At 31.8% G+C, this 27517-nt stretch overlaps 3 protein-coding genes and 1 long non-coding RNA gene across 5 annotated transcripts; 2 read left to right on the forward strand and 2 right to left on the reverse strand.

Annotated features, from left to right (window-relative positions):
- Positions 1 to 1904: 1904 nt before the first annotated feature.
- LOC134259290 (GTPase IMAP family member 9-like) lies at positions 1905 to 4056 on the reverse strand. The gene is made up of 2 exons (XM_062741892.1): positions 3867 to 4056; positions 1905 to 2745 (listed from the first exon to the last, which is right to left on the reverse strand). Exons 1-2 carry the CDS (start codon positions 3931 to 3933, stop codon positions 1973 to 1975), a joined length of 840 nt encoding a protein of 279 aa, XP_062597876.1. The 5' UTR covers positions 3934 to 4056; the 3' UTR covers positions 1905 to 1972.
- Positions 4057 to 7398: 3342 nt separating this feature from the next.
- On the forward strand, positions 7399 to 10096 carry LOC134259299 (uncharacterized). Of its 2 annotated transcripts, XR_009990319.1 has the most exons (3): positions 7399 to 8259; positions 9611 to 9676; positions 9909 to 10096. It is a non-coding gene; the product is annotated as an uncharacterized LOC134259299 (long non-coding RNA). The 2 variants fall into 2 exon arrangements; XR_009990318.1 differs by lacking the exon at positions 7399 to 8259 and having other exon boundaries at positions 9250 to 9676.
- A 4172-nt stretch (positions 10097 to 14268) lies between these two features.
- Positions 14269 to 16265, forward strand: LOC134259291 (GTPase IMAP family member 4-like). Its single transcript, XM_062741893.1, has 2 exons — positions 14269 to 14330; positions 15490 to 16265. Exon 2 carries the CDS (start codon positions 15510 to 15512, stop codon positions 16212 to 16214), a length of 705 nt encoding a protein of 234 aa, XP_062597877.1. The 5' UTR covers positions 14269 to 14330; positions 15490 to 15509; the 3' UTR covers positions 16215 to 16265.
- A 1870-nt stretch (positions 16266 to 18135) lies between these two features.
- Positions 18136 to 20274, reverse strand: LOC134259294 (uncharacterized). The gene is made up of 2 exons (XM_062741894.1): positions 20209 to 20274; positions 18136 to 18926 (listed from the first exon to the last, which is right to left on the reverse strand). Exons 1-2 carry the CDS (start codon positions 20270 to 20272, stop codon positions 18136 to 18138), a joined length of 855 nt encoding a protein of 284 aa, XP_062597878.1. The 5' UTR covers positions 20273 to 20274.
- Between the last annotated feature and the right edge of the window lie 7243 nt (positions 20275 to 27517).

Below are 27517 nucleotides of genomic sequence, written 5' to 3' on the forward strand. Positions count from 1 at the left end.
CAGGTTTCGTATAGAAATTATACATATGTTAAATTATGTTTTTTTAATGGAAAAAATAAAAAAACAAAAAACAAAAAAAAAACAACAAACAATCAACCAAATAAAAAAACATAAATATATGCATCAGGGTACTCGGGAGGTTATAATTAACTTACGAAAAACAACTCTTACACATCAATAACGATTTTTACAGGATTATCTTTCCTAGTATTAGAGCAAACCTGAATTTTTGAACTGAACATTTGAAAGATTTTGTTTATCCCAAAATTGTAAAAGATTGCAAGTATTTTTTTTTTCTTTTTCTTTCTTTTCTTTTTTTTGTACAAATGAATGTAATTTTAAATTTAAAAAAAATGAAAGTTATTCCATATATGTACATGCTCTTGATTCCGCCAATCCACGTGCTCTAAGCCCAGCGACTGTTTCTACATTTGTCCCGCCCCACACGTGATCTTTCTTAACCGCGCCTATCGATGAACCAGTACATTCATGAAGATACTGGCCAAAATAATCTCTGTATCTTGTTTAATTTTACATATATTTTTACTTTTTTTAATTGCGCGCTGCATGCTTTTTCTACGAAGACTACTTTAAACTTGAAATTTGCCATATTAACATGTGATATCAACTTACTGAATATGTATATTTCATTTTGTATCGCATCACTGAAATAAAACAGTACATCAGTATATTTTACTGAATTTTAGAAACAAATATATGCTTTCGTAAATGAATCTCACAAGTCTGGAATGGAAAAATAAGTAATCTTTAATTAATTTCCGTTTAACCCACAATAGGATTATATATTTACATCCACTGAATATTTTCTCCTTTATTTCTTAAGAAACCCCATTGCGTTCATCACTGCATAAACTACAGTCAGCAGGTCGCCTGGTACAGATTTCTTAATCAGTGGCTGTTCCATCAATGAAACGTATAAAGACGTTCGCATCATTAATACAATAATTAATCTTTTTAATCCTACTTTAATTGATTATTTAAACAGATATAAATATAAACGATAAAATGCTTTAATTCTTTGTTTGTTGTTACTGGAATGAACGGTCGCAGCTGCTTCCGTTCATTCCAGTAACAACAAACAAAGAAAGCATTTTATTGTTTAAATAAACTGCAGTCATCAAGATCTGAAGGTATAAATAGATGTAAATGCAGAGTCTGACGCTTCTGTTTCATATTTAGATATTTTACTTGAAAAAAATCTTTATGGCAATCTAACAACCAAGCTTTGATTCACGTGATGACTTTAACCTTTCTTTCGTCAACTTCCCTTACGTATACAGCAATAAACCTTCTTCACTGCATACAGGGTTTATATCATATATCTTAGTTGATTCGTTTCACAAGAGCATGCTCTACGTATGAATAATATCTAAAAGAGGTAAAATATTGACAAACAAGTTGATGAAAGAGGATATCAGCAGTATTGTTCTAAATCATCATTTTGTTATTTCTATGATCGATAAGGTGACCTTGTCAGCATATCCAATTTATCATTAATTCAAATGCTGATTGATGTTTTCATACCATTTTAGGCCATTTACACACTGAACAGCCGACAAGGTTATTCCGTTTATCCCAAACATGGCAAGGGGCACACATCGGGTGAGACCAATCGGCAGGGTGATTCTAACTCCTTCTTGGCACCTGATCCCACCTCTGATGACTTCTGATCCGTGTTTGCTCTGCTTCTGTTTGTTTAATTGACGTTTGATCTTAAAACTTTTTGTTCTCTTTCTATGTTTCAGGCTTCAATACGATGCATTTTACCTTCATATTCTGTGGAATGACGTTGCTCAAAACTATGAAAACCTGTTTTTGTGCCTTACCGATTATTTTTTTAATCCTTTAACCTTTTTTGATTGCATTGACTTCTTATTTTTTAACTTTTCATTTTTGTGCCCAAAATTTATTTATAAAATCCACAAATGTATTCAGAAAAATACAAGTAAAATCAAAAATAAATCCATAATATAGAATTGTAAGAAGACAATTCAAAAACTGTAGGTGCAATTGAGAATATTGTCTTTTGAAGAACATTCTTAGTCAATGACTCTAATATATCATAACAGCTTCTTTCAATAATGTTAATGACAGTATGAACTATGATATTGCCACCTTCTTCAAAGCAAGCAACAGCGATTGCAGATTTAATCTTAACTAATTTATCAGTGCTTGGTGGTAGAAGAGATGTTTCGTTTGCTTTGCATTTATTTACAATGTACAATAGCTTTTCAATTTGATCTTTTTGTTGCCTTTGCGTTTCAAAATTGTTTTCAAACACTGCTATTCTCCGTTCAACAGCTGTATATATATTGTATAACTCTTCTATAGCTTTCCAATTGAATACACCTTCTGCATTGTAGTTCTTGCCTTTCGTAATTATGATAAAACTTCTTTTATGAAAATGTCTTAAATGTTTCAAAAAAAGTCCGATACTTGAAATCACTTCCACTTGCATTCTTTGCGCAGGAATAACAAAACCTATGATGTCATTTCCTGCAAGTGCTCGATGGATTTTCTTGGTCACCGGTTTTCTTAATGCTGGCGTGTCCACTAATGTAATGTTGAGATCCTTCACATGATACTCGGTAATGTCTTTTGTCGTAGATTCAGAACTGAGGCCTGATGTTGATGGAGCCACCTTCTCTCCTAATATGGTGTTAATTGTTGCACTTTTTCCAGCTCCTCGAGGTCCAATTAAAAACACCTTCAGGGGAAGTGAATCTAAAATGAGATTTTCTGGTTAATTCAAATGCTATAATGCTTTATTTTGAAGGGCTTTACCCAGGGATTCCGAAAAAATAATAATTTAAGACCTATTTAGCATTTGGCATTTTGAAGCATTCATTTGAAAAAAAGGTAATGTTCCTTTTGGTTAATTTCATCAGATTAAGTTGTGCCCAGAAAAAACTGGCCACCGAATGTGTACTTTTTTAGGCAATTTGAGCAGAGTTTTAGACGGAGGGAAAGATTATATGATCTTCGTCGAATAAATTAAAGAAGGCATCGATATGTATATGTATCTCATTATTTTCAAAAAAAAGTAGTTAATTGTCTTTGATAAGGATAAATATAAGATTTGTTACCGACTGAGGACAAACTACACAAAACCTTATAATGATGAAGGGGCGCCACAACTGTACCGTTATTTAGTGGTCTTTTATTTACTTTCATACATGTACGTCATTGAATCCAATGAATGTCTCCTACCTTCCGGTTCATGAATGTTAGAAAAAAAGGTATTTTCTGATCATGAATTATAGAAGTTTGCAAGGTGGAGAAATTATTTAGTTAAAAAATAAAACACAAAAGAAAAAAAAAAAACATTTCCCGAAATTTTGTCAATCATTTTCAACACAAAAAATGATAAATCAAAACTAAGCTATGTAGCTTAACTGTTCTATAATAGTAACTTGATCATTTCGATTTGACAGGCGCGGGTCATCAGATCAAAAAATACCACGAATCCAATAAACAAAGCATTTTTACGACATGTTTCTGTGTACTACTTCATTAGAGTATGGTGGATTGAATTCAGAAAACCTCAATGTAATGAACAGAAAAGTCTGATCACCCCGTAAAGTGATCATGCTAAATCAAAAGTAAAATTTAGTGCTTAACGGTTTGGTTTTTCATAATTTTTTGAGCAAAAAAACCCCCAGGCAGTTTTGTTCCCTAAAATGCTTCTGTCTGATAACTGTACTTAAAATGTACCAGTTACATATTGATGTATTAGTACACCTCCTCTGTCCACCAAGGGTAGATCGAAACCTTAGTCCGATATTACACATAAAGGATTTTTATCTGTCATCTCGACACTCTCTATATGGTTAACAGAAACTTACCCGAAACATGTGAACTCCCGCTATCCATTTCTCTAAATGTGTTAGCACTGGTTGTAGATGATATCATTGTCTTTCATCACTAATGATTTGCGCAAAATGTAGGGAAATTGTTTTAATAGGGTTTTCCTGTGTACATTGAAATACTTGATAAATAATATATGTAGATAACGAAGTGTGTAATCAAGCCTAACGTCCGTGCATGATTTAACGATAGAAATCGTGAGGAGATCAAACACAGACCTCCATAACATCAGAGGCGGATCAGCTGCAGCGGATCGAAAAGACATTTTTTTAAGATTCAAAACTGATTTTTAACAGAATCGAAAATCTTTTTGAAGCCCGTTTCTTTTCTGTAGGCAATGGCCGAGTGTAGGGGTGAGATTGGCATGATTGGAAATAAGGTTTCTTAGTACTACCATCTATTCATATTGTACCTTAATTGAACAGCGCTTAACATTGCGTAATTTTATTAATTAGTAATTTTTGACTTAACATTTACTACAATATCTTTGGGTTAATTTATGCAGAATTATTTGAAGATACTTTTTTGAGATAAAAGAAAAAGTTGTACATTTATCATAAGTCTTGCTCAATGAAAAGTTAAAGTCATCACATTTATTATAAAGTTTGGTTGTTCAATTACCATTAACGTTTTTTTCTAAGTAAAAAAAAAATATCCAAATATGAAACTAATGTGTCAGACTCTGTGATGCTTTTCCTTCTAGTTCACTTAAGGAATGAAGCTTATTTCAACTTATGTTATCCGATATAACATAACTTGGGGCAGTTTACGCTTTATAAACCGCGAAGCGGTTTACATACAAAAAAGCGTAAACTGCCCCTAGTTTTGTTATATCGGATAACATAAGTTGAAATTAGCTTCATTCCTTATAATTTAATTCCAGTGTAGACAATGAGACAATATTTCCTCCGGAAAATGACTTCAAATTGAGCATTATTTTAAAAGTAACGTCAAGCGGAGTAATACATTTTTGACGTAACCCATTGTGACGTAGGCAAGTTATGTTATCCAAAATATTATATGTTCCTCTGAATGATTCAGCCAATGAAATTGCTTGATACAAGTGAACTTAAATTATTTAAGGAATGACTCTAATTCTTGGCCATATTATCGAGTATAATCTGGTTTGGGTCAGTTTACGCTTTATAATCCGCGAAGCGGATTATAAAAAAGCGTAAACTGACCCAAACCAGATTATACTCGATAATATGGCCAAGAATTAGAGTCATTCCTTATAATTTAATTTTGAAATAATTAAACAACTTTTGATGTAAAATTATGTTGCTTTTTATAAGTTCAAATTTACCGCGCAATAATACAACCGTAGTAACGGAAGTGATTTGAAGAGAGGGGAGGTAATAACTGATCTAGATCTAGCAGCCATGATGTTTGTTTACATGAGGTAAGAACGAGTAATTGTTTAAAGTTGAAGGTACATTGATTAAATCTGGAATTTTCCATGGATTCCGAGGACTGGAAATGACGGGATTGCATGGATATGATGATTAAGCTGGTCGTCAAGGGGGTGTGTCCCCATACCAAACCAGATTATACAAAATGTTATGCGTTCCTTTTTGGAAATCAACCAATGAGAGGCGAGAATACAAATAAAATTAAATTATTAGGATATAACGTGTCAATATGTGAATGAAAAGAACTTTTGATAATTGATATACCTGAATTTCAAACTGAAGGCCACAGTAAGTGTTTTCTTTTCTCGTGTAGAAATTTACGAGGGGTGCTCAAACAGTTCGCGAACTATCTCTATATTTACAAAACCACGATTCAGATCAGAATGAAATTTGACAGACATAGAGTCATACACATATAAATAGCATATGTAATGGAATATTTTGCTCCAAGTTTGTGACGTCACAATGTGAAAATGACGTCATAAGGTAGATCACTTGTGACAAAAAATGGTTGACTCAGTCGTATTCGAGAAACGAACGGCTGTTAAGGTTAACATCATGACATTTTTCCCGATTCGATTTCAAGTACATCAGGAATCTATAAAAAGTCAAAAATAAGTATATTTCTCACTTGTGTCGTTGTGTAACATTTAAATTAAAATACTTAAATGTCAAGTGGTAAAGGACGGCATGCGATTTCACTACAAATATCTAATTTAAAAAAGGAAACCTCTTCATAAACTGGCTAAATCTCCATAGCAAATTGAAATTAAAACCAACATTTACAATGTTTTACACACATTTCAGAAAGTTTATGATAAAGATTCTTATGATATTTCTGAATTTTAGAATCCTGAACAAAATATCGATCAAGGTGAAGCTTTGCCATTTCTTTCCTTAAGTGTTTCTTGCAAGAACATGGGGAAATCTATCTTTGATTGATAACTTTATTATTTATTTGTCACGTTCATCTATCATAATGTTCCACTCATTTCTCGAGAAGTTTTGTCCTTAAACCTCGAAATTTTTTAATAAAAATCTCAGTTTTCGGAGTCTTTTGTTTCGTTGACAGATATTTAATTTGCTGGGTTTATTTCTATTTATAACGTGATGGTTTATAGATTACATTAGAGTTTCTCGACTTGATCCATTACTACGAAAGGTAAATAAAAAAAAACCCCATATATTTTGATTCCCTGTTTACACACCTTCATTTATGGTTTTGCTTTTGGTGTACATATACATATGAGGGGGTAATTGTTGTGATTATAAACACTATGATAAATTCAGAGATCTTGGTGTTTTTGTTATAATAATGATTAACACAACTTGACACAGACCATTTTCACTAATGCTTTGACCTAATACTCTTGTGTTACATCATACTCTTGTACATGTATATATAGCAACGGCTTTTAATGTGTGTGTGTGTGGGGGGGGGGAGGTCCGACAAAAAATCTGCGTGCTAAAGAGCTGTGATACATGTGTACCATCAGATCTATGTTTCCCCCTGATAGATTTCTTCCGCATAAATCCACAACAGGTGTCACATCCTAGCCATTATGTGTTACATGTATCAAAGTAGCCAAATTTTTGAAACTGACAAAACTAAAGGCCGCTAATCGGAGATAAAATTTAACAATATTGCATTGAGACTACAATCAGTCATAAGTAGGCAGATCATTGTGGAAAATTTGAACAAACATACATAAGTATTCATTACACCCTATTAAAATTTCTTAATTGAATTTCGTTTAGACAAACATGCATATAGTCCACGTATAGCAGTCCTTTTTTAAAGGACAGCAACTTGTTTGTTATATTTGTGTTGCTTTCTGATGAGTTACCACAACTTACGCCATTCAACTGTCATTTTTAATGCAAAACAGTTTGCACTATAGTTTTGACGTCAAGTACGGTGTTATCCATGGTAGTTCATGAGAACATGAACAAAATTCAAATTTGTAAGAAATGGCAAAGACAAATAAATAGAAAATTAAGTATTAGACAATTAACTAAGATTGACCAAAGTAATGCCATTATAATTAATACCAATTCTACGTAAATATCAAAATGACGTGGCCACGCGATGTCTTCGATTCAGCTAATTTTTTTATTACTGAAACTTCAATGAATGAAAAGATTGACTATATGAAAGAAAGCATGGTAGTTTATCCGGTTGCCATGGAAACGGGACTAGAAGGTGTAAATTATAGTGGATTTTGCTATTTATCAATAATATCAAAAAAATATTTACTAGACAAAGCTGTTTATGTTCATATTTTTTTATATCCTTCATGACAATCAAAACTATGTAAAAAATAGCCAAGGTCACAAAAATTTTACAATTTCTAATTTTCTGATGCCCAAAAAGTGAATAATTAGTCCTCGTTACCTCCCTTGTTAGACTTAATATTTAAAGACTTTGACAAGTGATGTGAAAATTCTAGTAGGGAGATTTAGATTCAAGAAATGTTATTTTGCAAATATCATTTAAAACATTTATGGGTAAATGAAAAATAAACGTTTTATTACACTATAAAGTTGGTCTAAATGTGCTTTTTCTCTATCCGAGTTATTTCCCTTGTTGGAGCTCTTCGGCATTGAAGAATACAAAATGTGTAAATTGTAAACAAGATGGCAGACAATGAAATCTGCAGTTTTTCTTCTTGTTTTGAAACATCTTGTTCAGGAAAATTCTACCTCAAGAGACTCAGAATTTGATGAAAAACAGTTGACAAAGTTGGGATAATCTTTAAGAAAAGCCATAGAGTTGATCTGGACATGATGAGTATTACACGTATAGCTACTCGTAGAAAAGAAAATATGAGGAAATCAGGGTGGAATGGGGGCGAAGGCCGAGAGGATTTTAGCTGTTCCCTTCAAGATGTCTTTGAAATAGAGATCGAGAGATACATGTAGTGGTGTGGTAGTCCCTGACCGATCCCGATTACAATGTGTAAGTATTTTTTTATTCATAATTCTATTCAGGTATCACATGTACCTGTGTGCACCTGCATGGTAACTGATAATCCGAGATTCCTCTGACTCTAACCCCCGCTTTTATATTGTGACTTGTGCGCACAAGTTACAATATAAAAGCAGGGGTTAGAGTCAGAGGAATCTCGGATTAGGTAACTGACTGTATAATGAAATATAAGACAATAAAAACAAACAAAACCATGAAAACTTGGATGCACAGTTGAGTTGCACATATTACATGTACATGACATTGAATCAAATACTACTGTGCAATATATGTGCCCGTTTTGGGTACTGGTATTTTATTTTCTATAAAATTCAGTATATTTGAAGAAAATTGTTTGTATGAATTTATTTTTCTAAATTATAATATGCTTGTGTCCAATCTATTTTTACAAACAGGATTTGTAGAAATCATACCTCGGAAATATTAAACCTTTGACTTCTGACAATGATAACTGAATAGTGTGTTAGATTTTTTGAAATTTTAAGCAATATCAGGACTGTAGAATATTTTAAAGAATTGATTAAAAAAAGTGTAAGTGTAAAATTATGAAAGTACATGCAGACACACAGATTTACAAATGCTAATTGTGTTCTAGATCTATGTACATATACTTTGTCATACTATTGTGAAATCACTTTTGGGACCTTGATACAATGAATTTATTTGCTCTGCAAGGTGATGTATTGTAAAGTAGGAAAAGAAATCTATCCAAGGGTGTTAGAATATGGCAACTCCATTTGTACTTTCCAAGATGCAGCTTTCTGTCTCATAATTTTATTTTACTGATCACAGTTTTTCAGCTATATATTGCAGGCATATCAATCTTGCACACATTTTAAATATGAATAGTTTTAGTTTGACAATATTGATCTTTACAGATGAGATCAGTCTGATGCTGTGTACTTAACGTGTCAAGGACATACTGTACAAATTAAAAATAGTCGCATTAAAGAACAAAATAAATTATACCACATTACGTTAGTATCCATAAAACATGTATGTTTTTATTACAATTAATTCATGATTATATAAATACATTTTATTTTCCACTTTAGAAATTAATTGTTGTCAAATTCATTTCTACTCTTAGTCTCTATATCTCTGGCAATTTGTCCAAACTGCAGAAAAGCTTTATAAGTAAATTGAAAAAAAAAAATGCTTGATGACAACATTAAATCCACTCCTTTATCAATCATTCCTCTTGATTCAGAAAATTTTCAGGATAACATGTAAATATAAGGTACATGTAATATATATATGATGTTCAGGATTTTAACCCAAACTTTCAAATTAAAAAATAATTTTAAATTGATCATTGCAGCCCTTGCAAGATTTTCCTAATGAAGATTCTCAGGATTACAGATCCTCTAGCAAGGAGACCACACAGGTACATGTAGTGTGTATTAAGTTGCATGGATTCATGGTGACTTAAGACATATGATTGCCACAACAATGCATACAGGGAGATAATAATGTTTATAGGTTGAAAATGTATATGTTTTATATATAGCAAAATTTTAAGATTCCAGTTTTAAGTTTTTGAAACAATTTTTAAATGAATTTTTATCCACAGTGACCAAAAATTAATGTTATTTTTTTTTTTATTTTCATGTGAACAGATAGAGATGACCAGAGCAGAGGACATACAGCCCCCCCCCCCAAAAAAAAATTTCACAGTGGACTGGAAGTAAATCTTACATGAATAATACAAAGTAGGAAAAATAACAGAAAGAAAAGAGGATCCAGTAAAAGTTGTCACTGGTGCAAGATGGACATAGAGAGGGTTTTCTAATGATCATTACTAAAATCCACAGCAAATCAATACTGCAAGGCTGAGCTACTTTTCAAACTTACACAAAAGGACATAAAGAAATGTGAACTCGAGGAAACCAAGCTTACATCAAATGAGAGAATATGAAGGAACACATTTTAGCAAAAATTTTTTTAAGCAGGGCATCTGTTTTCCTTAGAGAATATGTGTATTCTAAATTGATTAATTCTTGTATTTTCAAAAAATGTCACTGTTTAAGTGAAGCATACATTCCAATTTATGTCTTGTTTATTTTTTTCTATAAAAGCAGTTTTATGCAAAGCAGTTTCTTCCCTTTTTATATCCCCTATCTGCAGGAGAGGTGGTATACTGATTTATTATATACCCCCACATGGGCTCACAAATTTAGAGTTTTATATTGGCAGGCTTCACACAGTATGTTATGTATGTTTAGAATATATATGAATACATTTTAACAAAACTGAGAACAAGATTAATTGTGAAACACTGATTCCCCCATACATTTCAGCTTATGTCAAGACTCCCACGAGGTATCCCAAGAAAGGTCTTGCCACAAGTAAAACACCTGTGAAATATGAAAATCTAGTCCAACTTCAAAAGTTGTGGTTAAGGTTAAAGTTTTTTTAAGTCGGTCAATGTCTAAGGTCAAGGTCAAATGGTTAAAAATATTTATACCCATTAAAAGAACATAGTATACATGTAACTGATCATCTGAATATGCTGATAAGCAATGTGGTAATAAAAATTAATTCCACAATATTTAGCATATAAGGTCATTTAAACAAATTTGGCTGCCTTCCCCCAACAGACTAACTAAAATTCAAAACTTTTTTTACATTGCAAGACAGGATGTTTTTTTTTTATCCATCTCATCTCATCAACAAATATTATGAAATTTTCTGGGAAAAAGATTTTACAACCTACCTAACGAGGCAACTTAATAATTTTACCCTGAGCTGGGAGAGGGCAAACAAACATTATAATCAAGATGGTCTTGCCAACTTGTTTTGACATAATATTGTCTGACCTACTTTCATATTTTCATAAAATACTTTCATATCATTTATTAAATATGAGTTTTCCTTTTTACTTTAATTATACATTTTAAAAAATTAACCATGAAACAATTGTTTTGAATTTGAACATATTTTAGTGAATAAATCAAAAGGATTGGACACAATTACAGGCCATTAAAAGATTTGTAAGAATTTTTGGAAACTCACTTGTTTTATTTCATATTTACATTAAAATAACTAGAAGCCTGATTTGTTTCCATGGCAACATTTTAATTTACCTGTCACTGAGTTAATTTCAGAAGTTCTATTTAATTATTGAAAAGAAATTTAAATACTTGACATATGTTCATACTACATAACAATTTGTTCAGTTTGGTAAAACATGTTGTTAGATGATCTTCTCTGTTATTTGTGATTAATGGAGGGGGGGGGGGGGGGGGGTCATTCATGCAATAATTTCTAGAAAGCTGTACATTTACCCATTAATTTATTAATTTTTTTTTATTCTCACAAAACATTAGAATATAAAGTTTATTTAATGATACATGGTTACAAATATATCGGTTGTCAAAATGGTGAATAATTCCATTGAATATGACTAAAAAAGTCAATTTTGGCAAATTGCCAATTTTCATGCAATAATTTCTAGAAAGTTTTTGATTTACCCATTAATTTTTTTTATTCTCATAAAACCTTAGAATATATAGTTTATTTAATGATACATGGTTACGAATATATCAGTTGTCAAAATGGTGAAAAATTTCATTGAATATGACTAAAAAAGTCAATTTTGGCAAATTGCCAATTTTCATGCAATAATTTCTAGAAAGTTTTTGATTTACCCATTAATTTTTTTTATTCTCACAAAACCTTAGAATATATAGTTTATTTAATGATACATGGTTACAAATATATCAGTTGTCAAAATGGTAAAAAATTTCATTGAATATGACTAAAAAAGTCAATTTTGGCAAATTGCCAATTTTCATGCAATAATTTCTAGAAAGTTTTTGATTTACCCATTAATTTTTTTTATTCTCACAAAACCTTAGAATATATAGTTTATTTATTGATACATGGTTACAAATATATCAGTTGTCAAAATAGTGAAAAATTTCATTGAATATGACTAAAAAAGACAAATTTGGCAAATTGCCAATTTGCTAACAACCTTAATGCTGCAATGAAAAATCGCTTAATCTTCATTCAAATATCTTTGAATGAAATTAATTTCTCAGATTTAAGTAATATGAGCTCACATAATATAATTTTCATGTGAATTTTTACTAATTAATTGAATGTGCACAAATTTAATTTAAAACAGAGCAAAATTTGCTTAATCAGAGGGTTCTAAATGTAACATCCCTGTTACCATGGCAACCAAATTGAAAAGTTAGACTTTAACATCATATTTATTAAAGACATACCAATTGTAGTAAATGGTGTGAATTTCAGCTAAATCGGAGATATGTCATGTCCACGACCCTATTTAAAATTTTGATTTTTATAGAGAATTGATATTAAAACATTACTATAGGGTAGGCACTTGGTAATTTAGGGCTTTCCATGGCTATGCTTATGTGCTTTTGATCCTCATCATTTTTTCATTATAAATAACCTTTTTTTCAGATATAGTTTGTGCACAGTGTGAAATCCAGGAAGAAAATCAAGAAAGCAAGTATTTCTTCCGTCCTTTTTCCAGTTTTGAAATAATATACTAAACTAATTAGAAACTCATATAAAAAGTACATGTACACAAATGATGAAAAATTTATGATTATAAATGTTCATCGTCATTTCAATTTATGTTTTCTAGTTGTAGCTTTTTTTCTTATGGCTATTTTTTATTAAGTATAATGAAAGCATTCATATCCTTTATTGAATCTCTTTCAGCAAAATTTACATGAGAAATGTTGATTTTTTTGTAACAATGCTTTTTTCTAATGTGTTGATCTTATTCCAGTCCATACGATCCTCTCTTCCTATATCTTTGTTTGATATTTGATTACATGTCTAATAAGTTACTAGAAAGTTATTTTCAACTCGGCCTAGGGCGCTTCTTATCCTAATGCTTCACTGCTCCCGGTAAGAGGAAACTGTTGTTTTTGAAAATATTTTAAGATGTTGGATTGATTATTTTTGTCCAAGTGGCTCTTAAGAAGATCCTTTAATGACCCCGTCCTTGCCTTTCCTTGATTATCTCCCTTTTTAAAGGGGATTTGGTCCTTCAAGTTAACCCTAAAAAACACAGTTTGCTCTCAATAGCTTGGGATCAAATGCTTTTCAAGTTTGAAATATTGAAAAATACAAATCTTCGCCTATACCCATCATAATTAAGATGAATGCATAGAGCCTGTAATTTTTTTTCTGTAGGTACTAGATCAGCATTTGTATTGTTACTAAACTCTGATGTAATTTTAGGCTCGCCTGATTGCTGGGATGCAAGTTCAAAGATTGTCGCCTATTCCTCAGTTAGCCGTGATGATCGTTCAAAACAGCGTAAGTGTTTTCTTTTCACTGTTCTGTTTTATCTTGTAGAATAATATCATGGTGTACAAGGGGTCACAAAAATACCATAGAGTACTTTAATAAAAATTAAAACAAACAATGACTATCGAAGAAATCCGCAAAATTGTATCTCGCGGATTGATTAAAAAATGTGTTTCTTCAAAATTATAATTCTAAATTAATCTTGTTAGTGATATTTATTCTATGAGCTATTTTAAGTAGGATGATCACAGACCTATAATCTCAGAGGTCGAATCAGCTGCCATGGAGAATAAACATCCTCTTTTAATTGGTTACACGATTCTACCTTTTTATCATGATAGGTTAAATCTTAATTACATAAACTAGTATATTAATAATTACAATGAATCTTTTTATGTAGGAAAAACATTTGTAAAAAAACCAGGTTTAACTTACCTTTTTATGAATTAACACGTAGCCAAAATCTCAAGGCAATTTTTCAATTTTCTAGTATTGTGGAATGTGGGTATTTTTTTCAATTCTGTGTTTTTATGGCCTAAATCAATTTGAATAAGATATCATTTACAAATAACAAACTATACTTATTCAAAATGTGTCATATGATTTTCAAATAGAAATAACGATGAACTAAACTTATTTGAAGCTAAATCTTGTCCTTTTCATTTTTTTTTCTCCAGAAAATGAAGATCACCACACGCTGCCTTCAGGCGATTCCACAGATATACAGGTTGATGTATTAGACGGTGTGTGAATAAAGATTTTGTGTGTATCATGTCTTTTCAATCGAGTTTATTCAATTATTCATTGATATGGGTTTTTTTCCTTTTTGTTTTATAAATTGACTAAATGTGTAACATTACAGAAAATATAAAGTATTCTATGAATTTTTAGGGAATTATTTAGTCGAATCCTCATATGCAAGTTGTAATAATTACACTTTTTCACTCAAAAATCAAATGTTAGGGAGTAGAACATAAGGGGATAATTCATATATTTTTTCCTATTTTTTTCACTTGATGTATCATTAAAATATCTCCCGATAAGTCAGAAACTGAAATGTATGGAGATAATGAACGGTATTGAAAGTCCATTAAATAATACAAAATAGGAGCAGAGAAAACATAATAAAAAATGGAAGATGAGGTTCTGATAAAAGTGTCTACATCGTCTAATTGCACTGCTTGACATATTCCACGAATTCTTATTACCCTTCCCATAAAACCACGAGTTTTTTGATGTCTTTGTTCGTAAAGTCGGTAATTATTATTTACCATCTGCTTTTTTAGTAATAATATAAATAGGATGACCCCCAAAGGGAGTATTTGATTGGTTGAAAGTGAAAGGTAAGTTAAGACCTGTATTAAGAAATAGAGCATTGCCCTATTCTTAATACAGTTAAAATTACGAGATTCGAAAAATCTTATGATACACTGTATTAAGAGTGTATACACGGTAAGATTTTGTATTGATTTATAATACAAATTTTATAATAAAAATCTTACCGTGTATACCGGCCTAAACACACCTGGCCATGCAGAATAATTATCATACCGCGCTAAAAATCGGTATTCAATTTGTCCGCACAGTCAGGTGTGTTAAAGGACAGACGAAATTCCCAAATATGAATTCATTGCTTAAATAATGACTTTTAATTCAGTATTATTTTAGCTTTAAGGTCAGATGACACGTTCCTGGCCTTAAAAATGATCATTATGCCATTTTCCCCTGATTTCTTTTTGCCTTTTCCCTGTCTTTATACCTATATTGTTTTCGCAATAATTTGATACTAAGGGCCTTCGATTGTGGGATATGAAACTATTTTCGGTATTGGGAAAAAAAGACTGCACTTATTCTTTATATCAATACAAAATATATCTCTAATACATTGTATCATGATTTCAGATGATGATGAAAATTGTCGAATGCTGATAGCTGGTCTTACAGGTGTAGGCATAAGCGCCCTAACCAACTCTATTGCCGGAAGTGAAGTTCAAGTATCTAAAAGCTCACCGAGATCTGTTACTCAAAAAGCCTCTCAAATAAAATGTAAAAGAATGGAAAGATTGCTAGTATGTTTTGACACACCTGGAATGTCTACGATTGATGACACAAAAATAGTTCAGGAACAATATGAGAAATGTTTGATCAAAGCCGCTCCTGGATTTCACGCCATATTAGTCGTGCAAAAAGCTACAAGCTTCTCAGATCACAACGAAAAATTCCTAAACAATATCACAAAGATGTTTGGGGAGGACCTATGGAAATTCGTTGTGTTTGTCTTTACTCATATTGATCAAATAGGGGAAAATTTGGAGGAAAAAATAGCAAAGGGAGACAAGCGCTTGCACTACTGGCTTCACAAATGTGAACACCGGTACGTGGGAATTAATAACAGGGCAAAAGGGGAAGAAAATGAGCAGCAAATTTCAAAACTGCTCGACGTTGTGGAGAAGATGAAACGGGTGAATGTTGATAAGATATACACCAATGAGGACTTTAAGAAAACCTATAATATGCTGAAGATTGCTGCACGTGACTTAAAGGTGTCCGTTCAAAATATCCAGGACAATCCAGGAAAAATATTAGGATTTACATTAGAAGTATTAAAATATTTTAATAACCCTTGAGGCCGAAAAATAGAGGGAAATAGAGAGAAGAAAGAGGGGGGAGAGCGAAGAGAGAAGGAAAGGAGAAAGCAAAATAGTGAGAGCGGGGAGAGAGAGCAAGAGACAGAGACGCAGAGAGAGAGAGAGAGAGAGAGAGAGAGTGTGTTATTTTCATAATGATCTCTCGTGAGCCATATGTTAAAATACATATTTTTTTTCTTTTATACTGTAATTGTTTACTGTATCATATATGAACATTTATCAGCTTTCACTAATAACGCATCGTTAGAGACTGCCTACCGCAACTTTATTTGTCACGGGATAAAATATGAATTTTCCGGATTCAATATACATTATTGTGTAGATTTTTGTTATTAATCTTTGTTCTATTCTATATTTTGTATTAAATTTTGTCAATAATGTGAGCCTTATTCCAATATTTGAAACATTAAAAAAGATTTAACTAGTTCCATTGATACTTATTGCTCCATCACTGTTTCTTTTGTTCATTTTTAGTCTGAACATTCTTATTATAGCTGGTGTTAGTGTTTACTAAGGACAACTCACAAAATTATACATATATTCATACACTTTTCAATTTATTTAAAACAAATTCTAGACTAAAATCTAAAAAAAATATTTTGAACATTGACGTATTAAAGGTTTTAAGAGTTTTTCCTATCAACAATACGAGAAACAAAACACTAATGGCTAAAGATAAAGAATTTTCAATCTTTTTCATGGGTCAATCGAAAACATTTATTCACAATAAATAAAAGTCTTTTCACAAAGAAAACACAAATGTGACAAATGAATACCTTAGCATTGAAGTAAACATTTCAAATTCAGTGTTATTTTTTATATAGATAAGTTTAACACCAAGGTCAAGGTCAAAGTGTCACAATTGTTTGCTACCAAGATAAGGACATATCCAAAGAAATACACATGAAATTGGAAGTCCTAGCACAAACAGATCAAAATTTAGTGCCAAGAACGTACAGATCATTTTTTTCAAAAGTAAATTAACTTTCAAGGTGGAAGCCAAAGAGTCAAAAAAGGAGATTCTTTTTAAACACAAAGCTTTGAATATCTGGCCGATTCAGTATCCATATTGATGTGCAGACATTTCAATTTCCTTAATCAAGAACGTAAAGATCATTTATTAGAAATTTTTTACAGGTTTTGTCTTAGCTTGTTTGTTTGATAATGTTGTATAACGTCCCTCTGAAGTATTTTTTACCTGAAATGGAACGACACCTCTTGCCAGTGCAGAGCAGCAATTTTTTCATATACTTGACACTGAAGAGCACACAACAATGAGGGATCTTTTTCGTGCTAGCACCTACTGCGACACGGGATCTAGGTTATACGGTCTCATCCGCAGAGTGTCCTCGTCCCACAGTGGGATTCGAATCTGCGACGTAATGTTCAACTCCTAACTTCACTATTCTAAATCAGACGCTCTAATCACTGCGCCACACGTACAAATCTTTAGTTTTGTAATGTATAAATCTCATTCACTTGTCTGCAAAACAATAATTTTTTCTCATTTGTACATTTTGACGTTATGAGATTGGCTCAAAGTGCACATTAAAATTAATTATATCAAAGAAACCTTCAAACATCAGCTAAATATGGGATCAGTAATAAATGTATATTAGGATTCAATTCATGAACCTGTCCCTGCCAATCTTTCTTTACACCATTATTATAAAAGATGTCATATTCTTAAAAAGCTGAAATTATTATTCCATTTCCAATTGTTTTTTAATTATAATAAACTTATTTTGACACAGAGATAAAAGCTTAAAAAAATATTAGGAGTATTTCTTGTTACTGGCTAAATTTGCATTTTATTTTCTGCACGCTCAAAACATCTTTAAAATTTATAATTTTCTATCATAACTTAGCTGTTTTTTAAATATTTTATTATACTTCTTCCCTAAAATCTAAAGACATCATCACTGATAGGACTATAATAAATCCATGATGTAGGAAGTAAAATAGCATACTCGAAAGGTTTGCTAGAAGGTAAGATCTTCTGTAGAACATTAATTAACACCGGCTCTAAAGAAACAGAATTAATACGTTCAAAAGCAGTGCAAAGTATGACTTTGCAAATTTCATTTATAAAAGCTACAATATGAGGTTCAATTGCAGATTTAAAGCTAACTAACATGTCAATGATTGATGGTGGAGGGGTATATTCTTTGGCTTTACATTCATTTACAACAGACATAAACCTTTCGATTTGATCTTTTGTCTGCTCTTGCGTTTCAAAATCGTTTTCAAATACCACAATTCTCTGTTCAACAGCTGTATATAGATTGAATAGCTCTTCTATAGCTGTCCATTTGAAAAAATCCTCTTCACGATAGTTTTTTCCTTTCGTAATTATGATAAAAGTTTTTCCAAGAAAATGTTTAAATTTCGTAAGAAAAATCCTGATGCACGATATTTCTTCCTCCTGTATTCTTTGTGCAGGAATAACAAACCCTATGATATCACTTCCTACTAATGCTCGATTCAGTTTCCTAATTACAGGTCCTCTCAATGCTGGGGTATCCAATAATGTAATGTTGAGTTCTTTCACAGGATATTGAGTAATGTCTTTTGTTGTCGATTCGGAACTAAGACCAGTCGTAGATCTGGCCACATTCTCTCCTATTATGGTGTTGATTGTTGCACTTTTCCCAGCACCACGTGGTCCTATCACAAAAACCCTCTGGGGAACTGAGATGGAAAGTAGAATAATTGTTTTATTAATTAAATATGTATTTCATCTGCCATGTGCCATTTCGGTTGCAACCTCCATAAAATACAAAACAAAACCTTCATAAAAATGTTTCTTGACAGTGGATTACAATTTATTAAATATTTTGCCATGCAATTAAAGTTTTCCCATAACACAATGTTGTATAAATATAATACTTTACATACATTAATCGTACATGTATATACATTTTATATGATGCATATAGACTTTTTTATATATATAGAATAGAAAGGGCTTTACTTATCCAGGGGGAAAAGATGTAGAGCTTAAGAGCATGATGCTTAAAAATACATTTAAGGGTAACATCTGTCAAAACACATTTAAATTATGGGCAAAACTTGCATAAATTGAAGATGTTCATATCCGCCAAAAATAAAGGTTTTTTATATGACTTCTATAATGTTGAATCTCAGTCAATTCAAGAACTTAAAATCATTTTATTAAACATTTGTTGATTTCTCACTATAGAGGTCAAATATGTGTTTACGGAGTGGTATTAAATATCATATCGCAGCGAGACGTTCGTTTAGTTACCGTTCTTTACTCACACTTGTTAACTCTCATAGCTCTTCATGTAAGAATGTCACATTGTTTAGTAAAAGAACATATTATGTAATGATTTTATGCAAATTATTTAAACACAATAATGTATCTATATTTTTTAATTAATATTGAGATGGATTAAATGAAAAGAATGCAGTCCTCGTAAGAGGAACATTGTAAAAATATTAAATACATTGTTTTGCAAATGTGGACGATGTCCTGATAAAAAACGAAGTAAAATTATCTTATAAACTTATAAATTTTTTCAATATCCATATCAATATCATCTTTAGCGTTTGTTGTAAATCACACAAATATTTTGTATCATCTTTTGTAGGAAGAAATTTTGAAGCCATTTCCCTTGCCTATTAGATTACTTCAATAACTAATTATTTATTGGTGTGCAGTGAAATGAAAGGAGCCATTCTTGCACAACAGATTTATGTGAAATATGAATAAAGGGAAATTCAGACAATTCATCTGTAAGCAAGGTATTTGGATCTTGTCGTGTATCAAACTTCATACTAGTAACTTATAAAGAAGAAGGGTAACATTTAACGGTTTGTTTGAAAACAATTTACATTTTTTTGCTTAACGGGTCTCAGAACCCAATACATGTTCAGCACACTTTCCCCTGGTCCCCAGCAGAAATAAATAGGATTCTTATTTATTCCTCACGATTTATCAAAGACTTACCCAAAACATGTAAACTCCCGGTATCCATTTCACTGAAAGCATTGGTAATTATTCTAGATACCATTGTAGTATTTATCACGTGACTCTGTACATAGCTTTAAATATGGAGAAAATATGAAATATGCCCTGTGCTTATTGAATCACTAAGTAAATATTTACTTGTTAGTGTGCAACGAAATCAAAGGAACTGTTTTGGCGCAACAAGCAAACTTGTTTTTGCTTGCATAAGACCCAAAACGGAATTTGAATAGCATATTTTTAATTTGAAACCGCTTCATATGTTTTAGGCCATGGCTGAAAGTAAAGAAAATAAAGGTGAGTTTATGGAAGGAATGGAATGGCTTCTAATTTATATCTAATTACTCAAAATGTCTTTCCAACAAAAAAGAATTGATAGTATTTGATACAAACGTCCATCTATCTCATTATGATTTTGAAATATTTGCCTCCTAGCGGATAACCATGAATTTAATATTTTCCTAATACTCATTTCACAAAGGTTTTTTATATTGTGTACTGAAAAAAACGTTCCAATGCATTGTCGCTTTGCACTAGCACGTTGAATGGTAATTGTAGATAGTTTTGTAAGAAGAAGGTATGGTTTCCATGCAAATTTTGCCCTGTGATTTTCTAAAAAATGAAACTGGTGTAAAAATGGAAAACTCATGCTTTTTAAATAATTGAAATTCAATACAGAAATATCATACAAGTCATTTTTCTCACATGTGTTTATGACGTCAAAAACATGTGCATTTTCCCGTATTTTCTTAAAAAGTTGCAGAAGACACCAATTTTCAATGGAATTTTCTTTCAGGTAACATTGTCCACAGGCATCGCCCACAAAGATCTGTAGATATGTGATTTGTTATTGAATTTTGCACAAAATATCAAAAAATTAACGTGGGCGACGGCTGTGGACACTATTTTCTAAAGGAAAATCACCCTTGAAATGTGCCATTTTGAGCCTTTTTCTGTTGAAAATAGAGAAATGATTTACATTAATGACCTCATATTTGCAGAATGGTAAACCTTCATGCCATTTTCTTTCTTGATTATTCAGAGTCATTTATTTAACTAATATTTAAGCCAGTTTCAAACCTTTTTGATGTCATTACATTTTTAGGGCGCAATAAAGCTAAAACCATACCTTCTTCTTTATATTCAATTTAATCAATTAAATTACTATGAAAATTTGATTTCCAGATTTTTCATAAATTCTGCTTCATACTTTTAGGCGCCGAAACTTTTTGCTGTCCGATTTTCTTTTTAGACCGAGCACACTTCATTCTTCATTTTAATACATATTCTGAATATTTCCGTTTATTAATATCATGAACTACTATTCACACAGAAAGACAGACAAGATAAGCATTTTTTAAGAAATGTACATTACTGACTTTTCAAACAATCAAATGTTTGAATAAGTAAAATTAATGGTAAATGGCATTCATTTAAAAAGGAGTCTTGCACAATACTGTGTACAGTTTTATTTTCGCCCCGTTTTATTTTCGCCCTTTCACACTTGCAGACAATTTTGCCCCGTTTTAAATTCGCCTTGTCAAAAAATTAAGCTAAGTACTAATACTGTATTATATGTATTCGCCCCGATTTAAATTCGCCCAAATGAGGCTAGGGCGAAAGGGGCTAAAATAAAACCAGGGCGAAAATTTCCCCGTATACAGTATGTTAATGGTGACATATACTGAGTATTTGGCACATACTCTTCATGCAATATTTATATTAAATAAAATGCTTAAAAAGGAAAGCTATTTTGTAATCCATTAATACTACGATATAGTATTTTTTAAAATTCAAATGTACACTAAAAGTTTATGATTAACACTTTATTTGTCCATTGCAAGAATTATCTAGATATCATTGTCACTTTCTTTAATATGTAGAATAAGCAATTAACATGAATTGTTCTATCAATATGCCTGGAAACATTATTTTGAAATAAATTATCAAAAAATGAGTACAGAATGTACCCCTGGGAGCAGAGCATTTTTAAAAAATATACTAATTAGAGAAAGGAGAAGAAAACAAAAGTTCCATTATGGGAGTAATACTACTGTCTCCATAAAAAATTACAAAAACTGTTCACCTTACAGATGTATTTCATAAAAGCTTTATTCATGTTTAACTTAATTTAATAAAATGTATGCCTTAATACTTTGGCAAGGATACTGAAACTCAATCGAGATTCTCCGCTGTTTTGCGGTCGTTAAAAACCTTCAACCTCTTCAATTAGTCAGCATTGAACCCCTCATCCCTCCGTCCAGTGCTCAATAACATAATTAGGTCAAATATTATTTGTTCATGAGGGATACTGTATAATTAATGCAAATCGTTTAACTAAAAAAACTGTTTTATGATTATAATCAGCAGTGCGTCCTCTACCAAAATTGTGAAATTCATGGCCTTGGGGTCAGGGGTTCCTAACCAGTTGATAAATCGCGATCGCAGGATTTACAGAGTATATACCGAGGACCTAATCCCTTTATTTCTTTGACGTTATTGTTCTACGTATTGGCAATGTTTTGGTAAATAATTTTACTAATAAGAATTCGACATAACAGCCACTCTTCATAAACAGATACACTGCATTTTGTGAATTTCTTACCAGAGGGCATATTATGCCGAGTAATACTAAACAAATCATTGGCAGCGCTTTGTTGAAGTTTCCATTGTCGATAGCTAGCGCCTTATGAAGGATCCGGTGTCGATATATATTGCGTTAAATCGTTGGTTACGTGACATAAAGCGATAAGCAAATGCCCTAACCGCTTAAAATGTGCTTCGATTAAAGTCAACAGAGCTTTAAAAGACTGGTAAAATAGTCCAAGGTATATCGAGATTGTCTGATCTCCTCCTACAAGTCGACAAAAGAAAGAATTGTTTAAGGGCATGAAATTTGTCCCACATTACTAGTGTAAAAATTCAAATTCAAAGTTGCATAGTTTTTCACAATCCTACAAAGATAAGAATCGTTTAAAAGTCTAGAATAACAATGCACTGAACACGTGGCTACACTTGATTCCCTTCCATGTATTGGAAACCGTACTCAGTGTCAGGTTTCAATTTTCTCCAAAACCTTTTCGAGCAAGTTGTGAAACTTTTCGGAATAACAGCATTAGACAAATATTTCTTTTCTGCACCCTACAATTACTACAGGAATTTGATACAAATGTTTGTCGTTTATTTAAATGCAAAGGCACAATTCTGTGTTTCTTAAGACTGTTGAGAGATCGACTCAGAGATAGAAAATTTTTAGGGAAAAAAAAGGTGTTAATAATGCAATTATAAAAATATGCTTGAGTTTCTGATTGACAATACCTATGTGGTTTTTGGAATCTGATGATTCGGAGTACCGTGTTTGCTCTGCTCCTATTTTGCATTGCTTTATTGACATTGATATTGAATAATATTAAACATCCACGTAAATAAGTTGAATATGATTGGTCGAGATTTGTTTAAAAATACTCTTACCTGCTGAATCCTGAAGCCACGCCCTTCAGCGTAGCAAGAGTTAACAATGCTTGACGACGGACGATATTCCAAAAAATAACGACTGTGCAGAATTTATGCGCGCAGGGTTCACTGTTATATGTATTTGTATAAAATATTCAGTATTATACAATAAATATTCCAGTAACTCAACTACATGAAATATTTATATACTGTTTGTTATCTCCATATCTTTCCTTTCCCATTTCATAGACACATAATAGGTAAAAGGTGAAAAGAGGAACAAGTATGCATTGTTATAAAGATTCATTCATTATATATATATATATATATATATATATATATATATATATATATATATATATATAGAAAGCACAAAGAAATTCACTTTTACATGGATACCCACTTCCGCCTTAGCCCGGGGTTGAACTCTCGACCTTCGGAATCTGTCTCCTAGCAGTGCAGGAACAGCGCGCTAGACCGCTCGGCTATCTAGGCAAGTTAAAAAAACTTGCTTTCGATGCCGATGGAACTCTCGCGGCGCTGCCCTACACTACACGGTCATTGAGAATAGAAGTGAGATACAGTTATTTGGACATTAGTTTTTACAGAGGATTGTTACCAATACATGTTGTAATGAAATTAATTATTATTTATAAAGCACATTTTACAACAACTCTTAATTGTTAGTTTAAGAGTTGTTGTAATAAATATATGTCATTTTTTGATATTAACAAATCGAATATCTGATATCAAAAAGAAAACCCCGAACTTCAGTGCCAGATTTGCTTTCTACTAAAATATGTTGATTTCAGATGTAAAGATTATCATTTAAATGAAAGAATTAGATAAGTGTTCTCGATATTGTGGTCATATTTATTTGCATGGACTTAATATATTAGTTTCTGGGGGGTAAATTTGAGTAACTAATCTAGGTGTGCTGTAGGTCGGGCTTTGATAGAGAATTTCTCTGTAACCAGTATCAAAAGCAGCCTTTAGCTTCTCCAATTGCATATTTGTGTAGGTAATGTTACGTCATATCTGATCAGCAAGAACTCGGTGTGTGGTTGCAGAAGTTTATTCTTCAATGTGAATTATATGATCGAGCCTTCCATAAACTCATTAAGATTTTGCTCAAGTTATGTGTGTACAATTAATTGTTAAAAATACAGTCAATAGTGCAAAAGAACGACGGCAATCTAACATCCGGACGATTCTTGTTTTTATATATCAGAAAATACCTCAAAAATATTAAAACGGCGCCTCATATAGTTAACGACAACACCGTTCGTTAGGAAAAAGACAGGGATCAAACATTTTATAGAAAAAAAAAACTATTTCAAGGCATTACCAGTTCATTTTCTCACTAATATGACCCCAAAGGCAAGAGATTGTTCTCAAAAGCTTTAATTCGGAACAAGAAAAAAGAAGAAATAAATGTTTTGGAATGCATCTAATTTCCTCTATCCATAAAAAATAAAATTCAAATGCATAAAACTGATTCTTGTTTAAGGAGGAATTGTTGATAAACATGTGTATTGTTATTTTTAGGCCCATCAGACTGCTGGGATGCAAGTTCTAAGATTGTCGCCTATTCTACACAATCAAATCAGCATAAGCGGTTTTTTTTTTATTTCAAGAGGTTGGTATTGAGAATGTTTTGTTAAGTATACATTCAGTATCTAATCAGATAGCATAATAAACAAGAGGCACATGGGCCACATCGTTCACCTGAGCACTGTGGCTAGGAAAAAAGCAGAAGTCAGTTTATTATTGAAAAGTTTAATCCCAAAGGTGGTCTTAACCAATCCTCAAAGGGAAGAGGGTATGATTTGAACAAACATGAATCCATACTAACTGAAGATGCTTGCATATTTCTTTGACAACCTGTGGCTTGATTGCCCTTTACATTTGAAATTACATTGTGGCCCCGCCTTGATCACGGGGGTCATCATTTGACCTAAATCTACACTACCTGAGGAATCTTCCATATAAATATGATCATTAATGTCTTTGCTATTTTTGTGAAGAAGATTTTTAAAGAATTTCCCTATATATTTCTATATAAATATTTGACCGGCCATTAAGGCACCGCCCTACCACCGAGGGTCATGATTTGAATAAGTGTAAATCTACACTACCTGAGAATGCTTCCCTATAAATTTCGTTTTTCCTGGCACAGTGGTTCTTGAGAAGAAGATTTTTTAAAACATACCACCAAACTTTCACCATTTCAAAATTATCACCCCTTGAATAAGGGCGTGGACCATTATTTGATTAAATTTGAATCCCCTTGACCCAAGGATACTTTGTGCCAAGATTGGTTAGAATTGACACAGTGATTTTAGAGAAGAAGTCAAAAATGTGAAAAAATTACAGACAGACAGACTGCCGCCGGAAAAAATGTGATCAGAAAACTCACTTGAGCTTTCAGCTCAGGTGAGCTAAAAATCAAAACAAAAGGGGGTCGGTGCTCTTCTTTTAGCGCTACGGAGAAATTACTATGACCTTTTAGCACTGTAATTACGTCTAACACATAAATGAATTTTTCAAACTTTTTCCTTTAATTTTTTTATCGTAATGAATAATTGGAACAAACACACTGTCAGTCTTGTTTCATTTTGAATAGTCACATTAAAATTTGTGACAACGGAAATAGTTTCTTTAAATCATAACACAAAGTCACTTGTTTGACCTTTATGCATTCTAAAAATGTTATTTCCTGGCGTTAAAAATTTTAAAAGCAAGAAAAACATTTGAAATTTTTTTTTCTGAATTTAAACAGAATGGATACATTTATCTTAGATAGTAAGAAAATGAAATAAAAGGTGGGGTCTCTGATGTTAATTTTAGATATATCTAAAATAATGTTAATTTTAAGGTTAAATTGGGCTATTTTTACACCAAGACTTTCACGATAAATCCTATATATTTGCCTTTGATGATAGAATTCATGACACTTAATTTAGTATATAATTTAGGAGCAGCACAGAACATTTCACTGCTCAAAATTAGCCTGTATGCAGGCTGTATGTAAAAATAGGAATCCTAACTTCACAATATTTAATACTTTGAAAAAGAAAAATTGATTTCCTTCCGCCTCAACATATAATTCATCGGTAAATGTTTTTGGTATGGAATTTAATCGTTGGTGTTAAGGTCAAGATCTAGTAAATAACTGGAGACTCATTTTTTGGTGCTAGATCCATTATGACGTCACAATCAATTTCAACTTTCTTTTTCTCGTACTTGACGGCTTTAAAAGAATCATGTAGAAAATTTGGTATTTTCATGTCATTCAATTTGAAATCAAATGAAAAGTAAACCGGATACCTATATCAAATTTGATTTTGATTTAAAGAAGAGGCCATGAACATAACTAATTACCGTTTTCTGAGAGTCTGTAGGCAATCTGAATACATCTCCTTTGTCGAATACGAAAAATTTCCCATATTCAAGACTGGTTTTCTTAATTTTTCTTTGAAAATGACAGTTTAAAAGTCAGTTTTTCATCTTGTTTACCTACACAGTATGCCCCCAGAAACACCTTATTTGACCAAGCTAAAGTTGTAAAGCATCAATAAATTAACATATTTCTCAAGTTTAATAAATCTGTAGGCATCTTTCATTTTCTAGATCTTGACCTTAATGTGATATAGTTTAATTAGCATTATAGAATCCAAATTTATGTTAAGAACTAAAACATTATGTATAAAGGTCAAGACAACAATTTTCGCAAAAGCTGAGGATTGAGCCTATTTAAATTCATCAAAAACAACATTTTTATTAGCATATTTTAATAAGCTGCTAATTCTGAATTTGGACCATCTTGTCTGTTCTC

The sequence above is a fragment of the Saccostrea cucullata genome, unplaced genomic scaffold (assembly GCF_032062105.1).
Source record: "Saccostrea cucullata isolate Sc308-1 unplaced genomic scaffold, CSIRO_AGI_Scuc_v1 ctg1519, whole genome shotgun sequence".
NCBI classification, from domain to species: Eukaryota; Metazoa; Mollusca; class Bivalvia; order Ostreida; family Ostreidae; genus Saccostrea; species Saccostrea cuccullata.

Coding starts and splice junctions, on each gene's coding strand:
- LOC134259290 (XM_062741892.1), bottom strand. CDS start 3,933: ATGATATCATCTACAACCAGTGCTAACACATTTAGAGAAATGGATAGC. Junction 2,746..3,866: donor CGGGAGTTCACATGTTTCGG/GTAAGTTTCTGT, acceptor ATCTCATTTTAG/ATTCACTTCCCCTGAAGGTG.
- LOC134259291 (XM_062741893.1), top strand. CDS start 15,510: ATGCTGATAGCTGGTCTTACAGGTGTAGGCATAAGCGCCCTAACCAAC.
- LOC134259294 (XM_062741894.1), bottom strand. CDS start 20,272: ATGGTATCTAGAATAATTACCAATGCTTTCAGTGAAATGGATACCGGG. Junction 18,927..20,208: donor CGGGAGTTTACATGTTTTGG/GTAAGTCTTTGA, acceptor TTTCCATCTCAG/TTCCCCAGAGGGTTTTTGTG.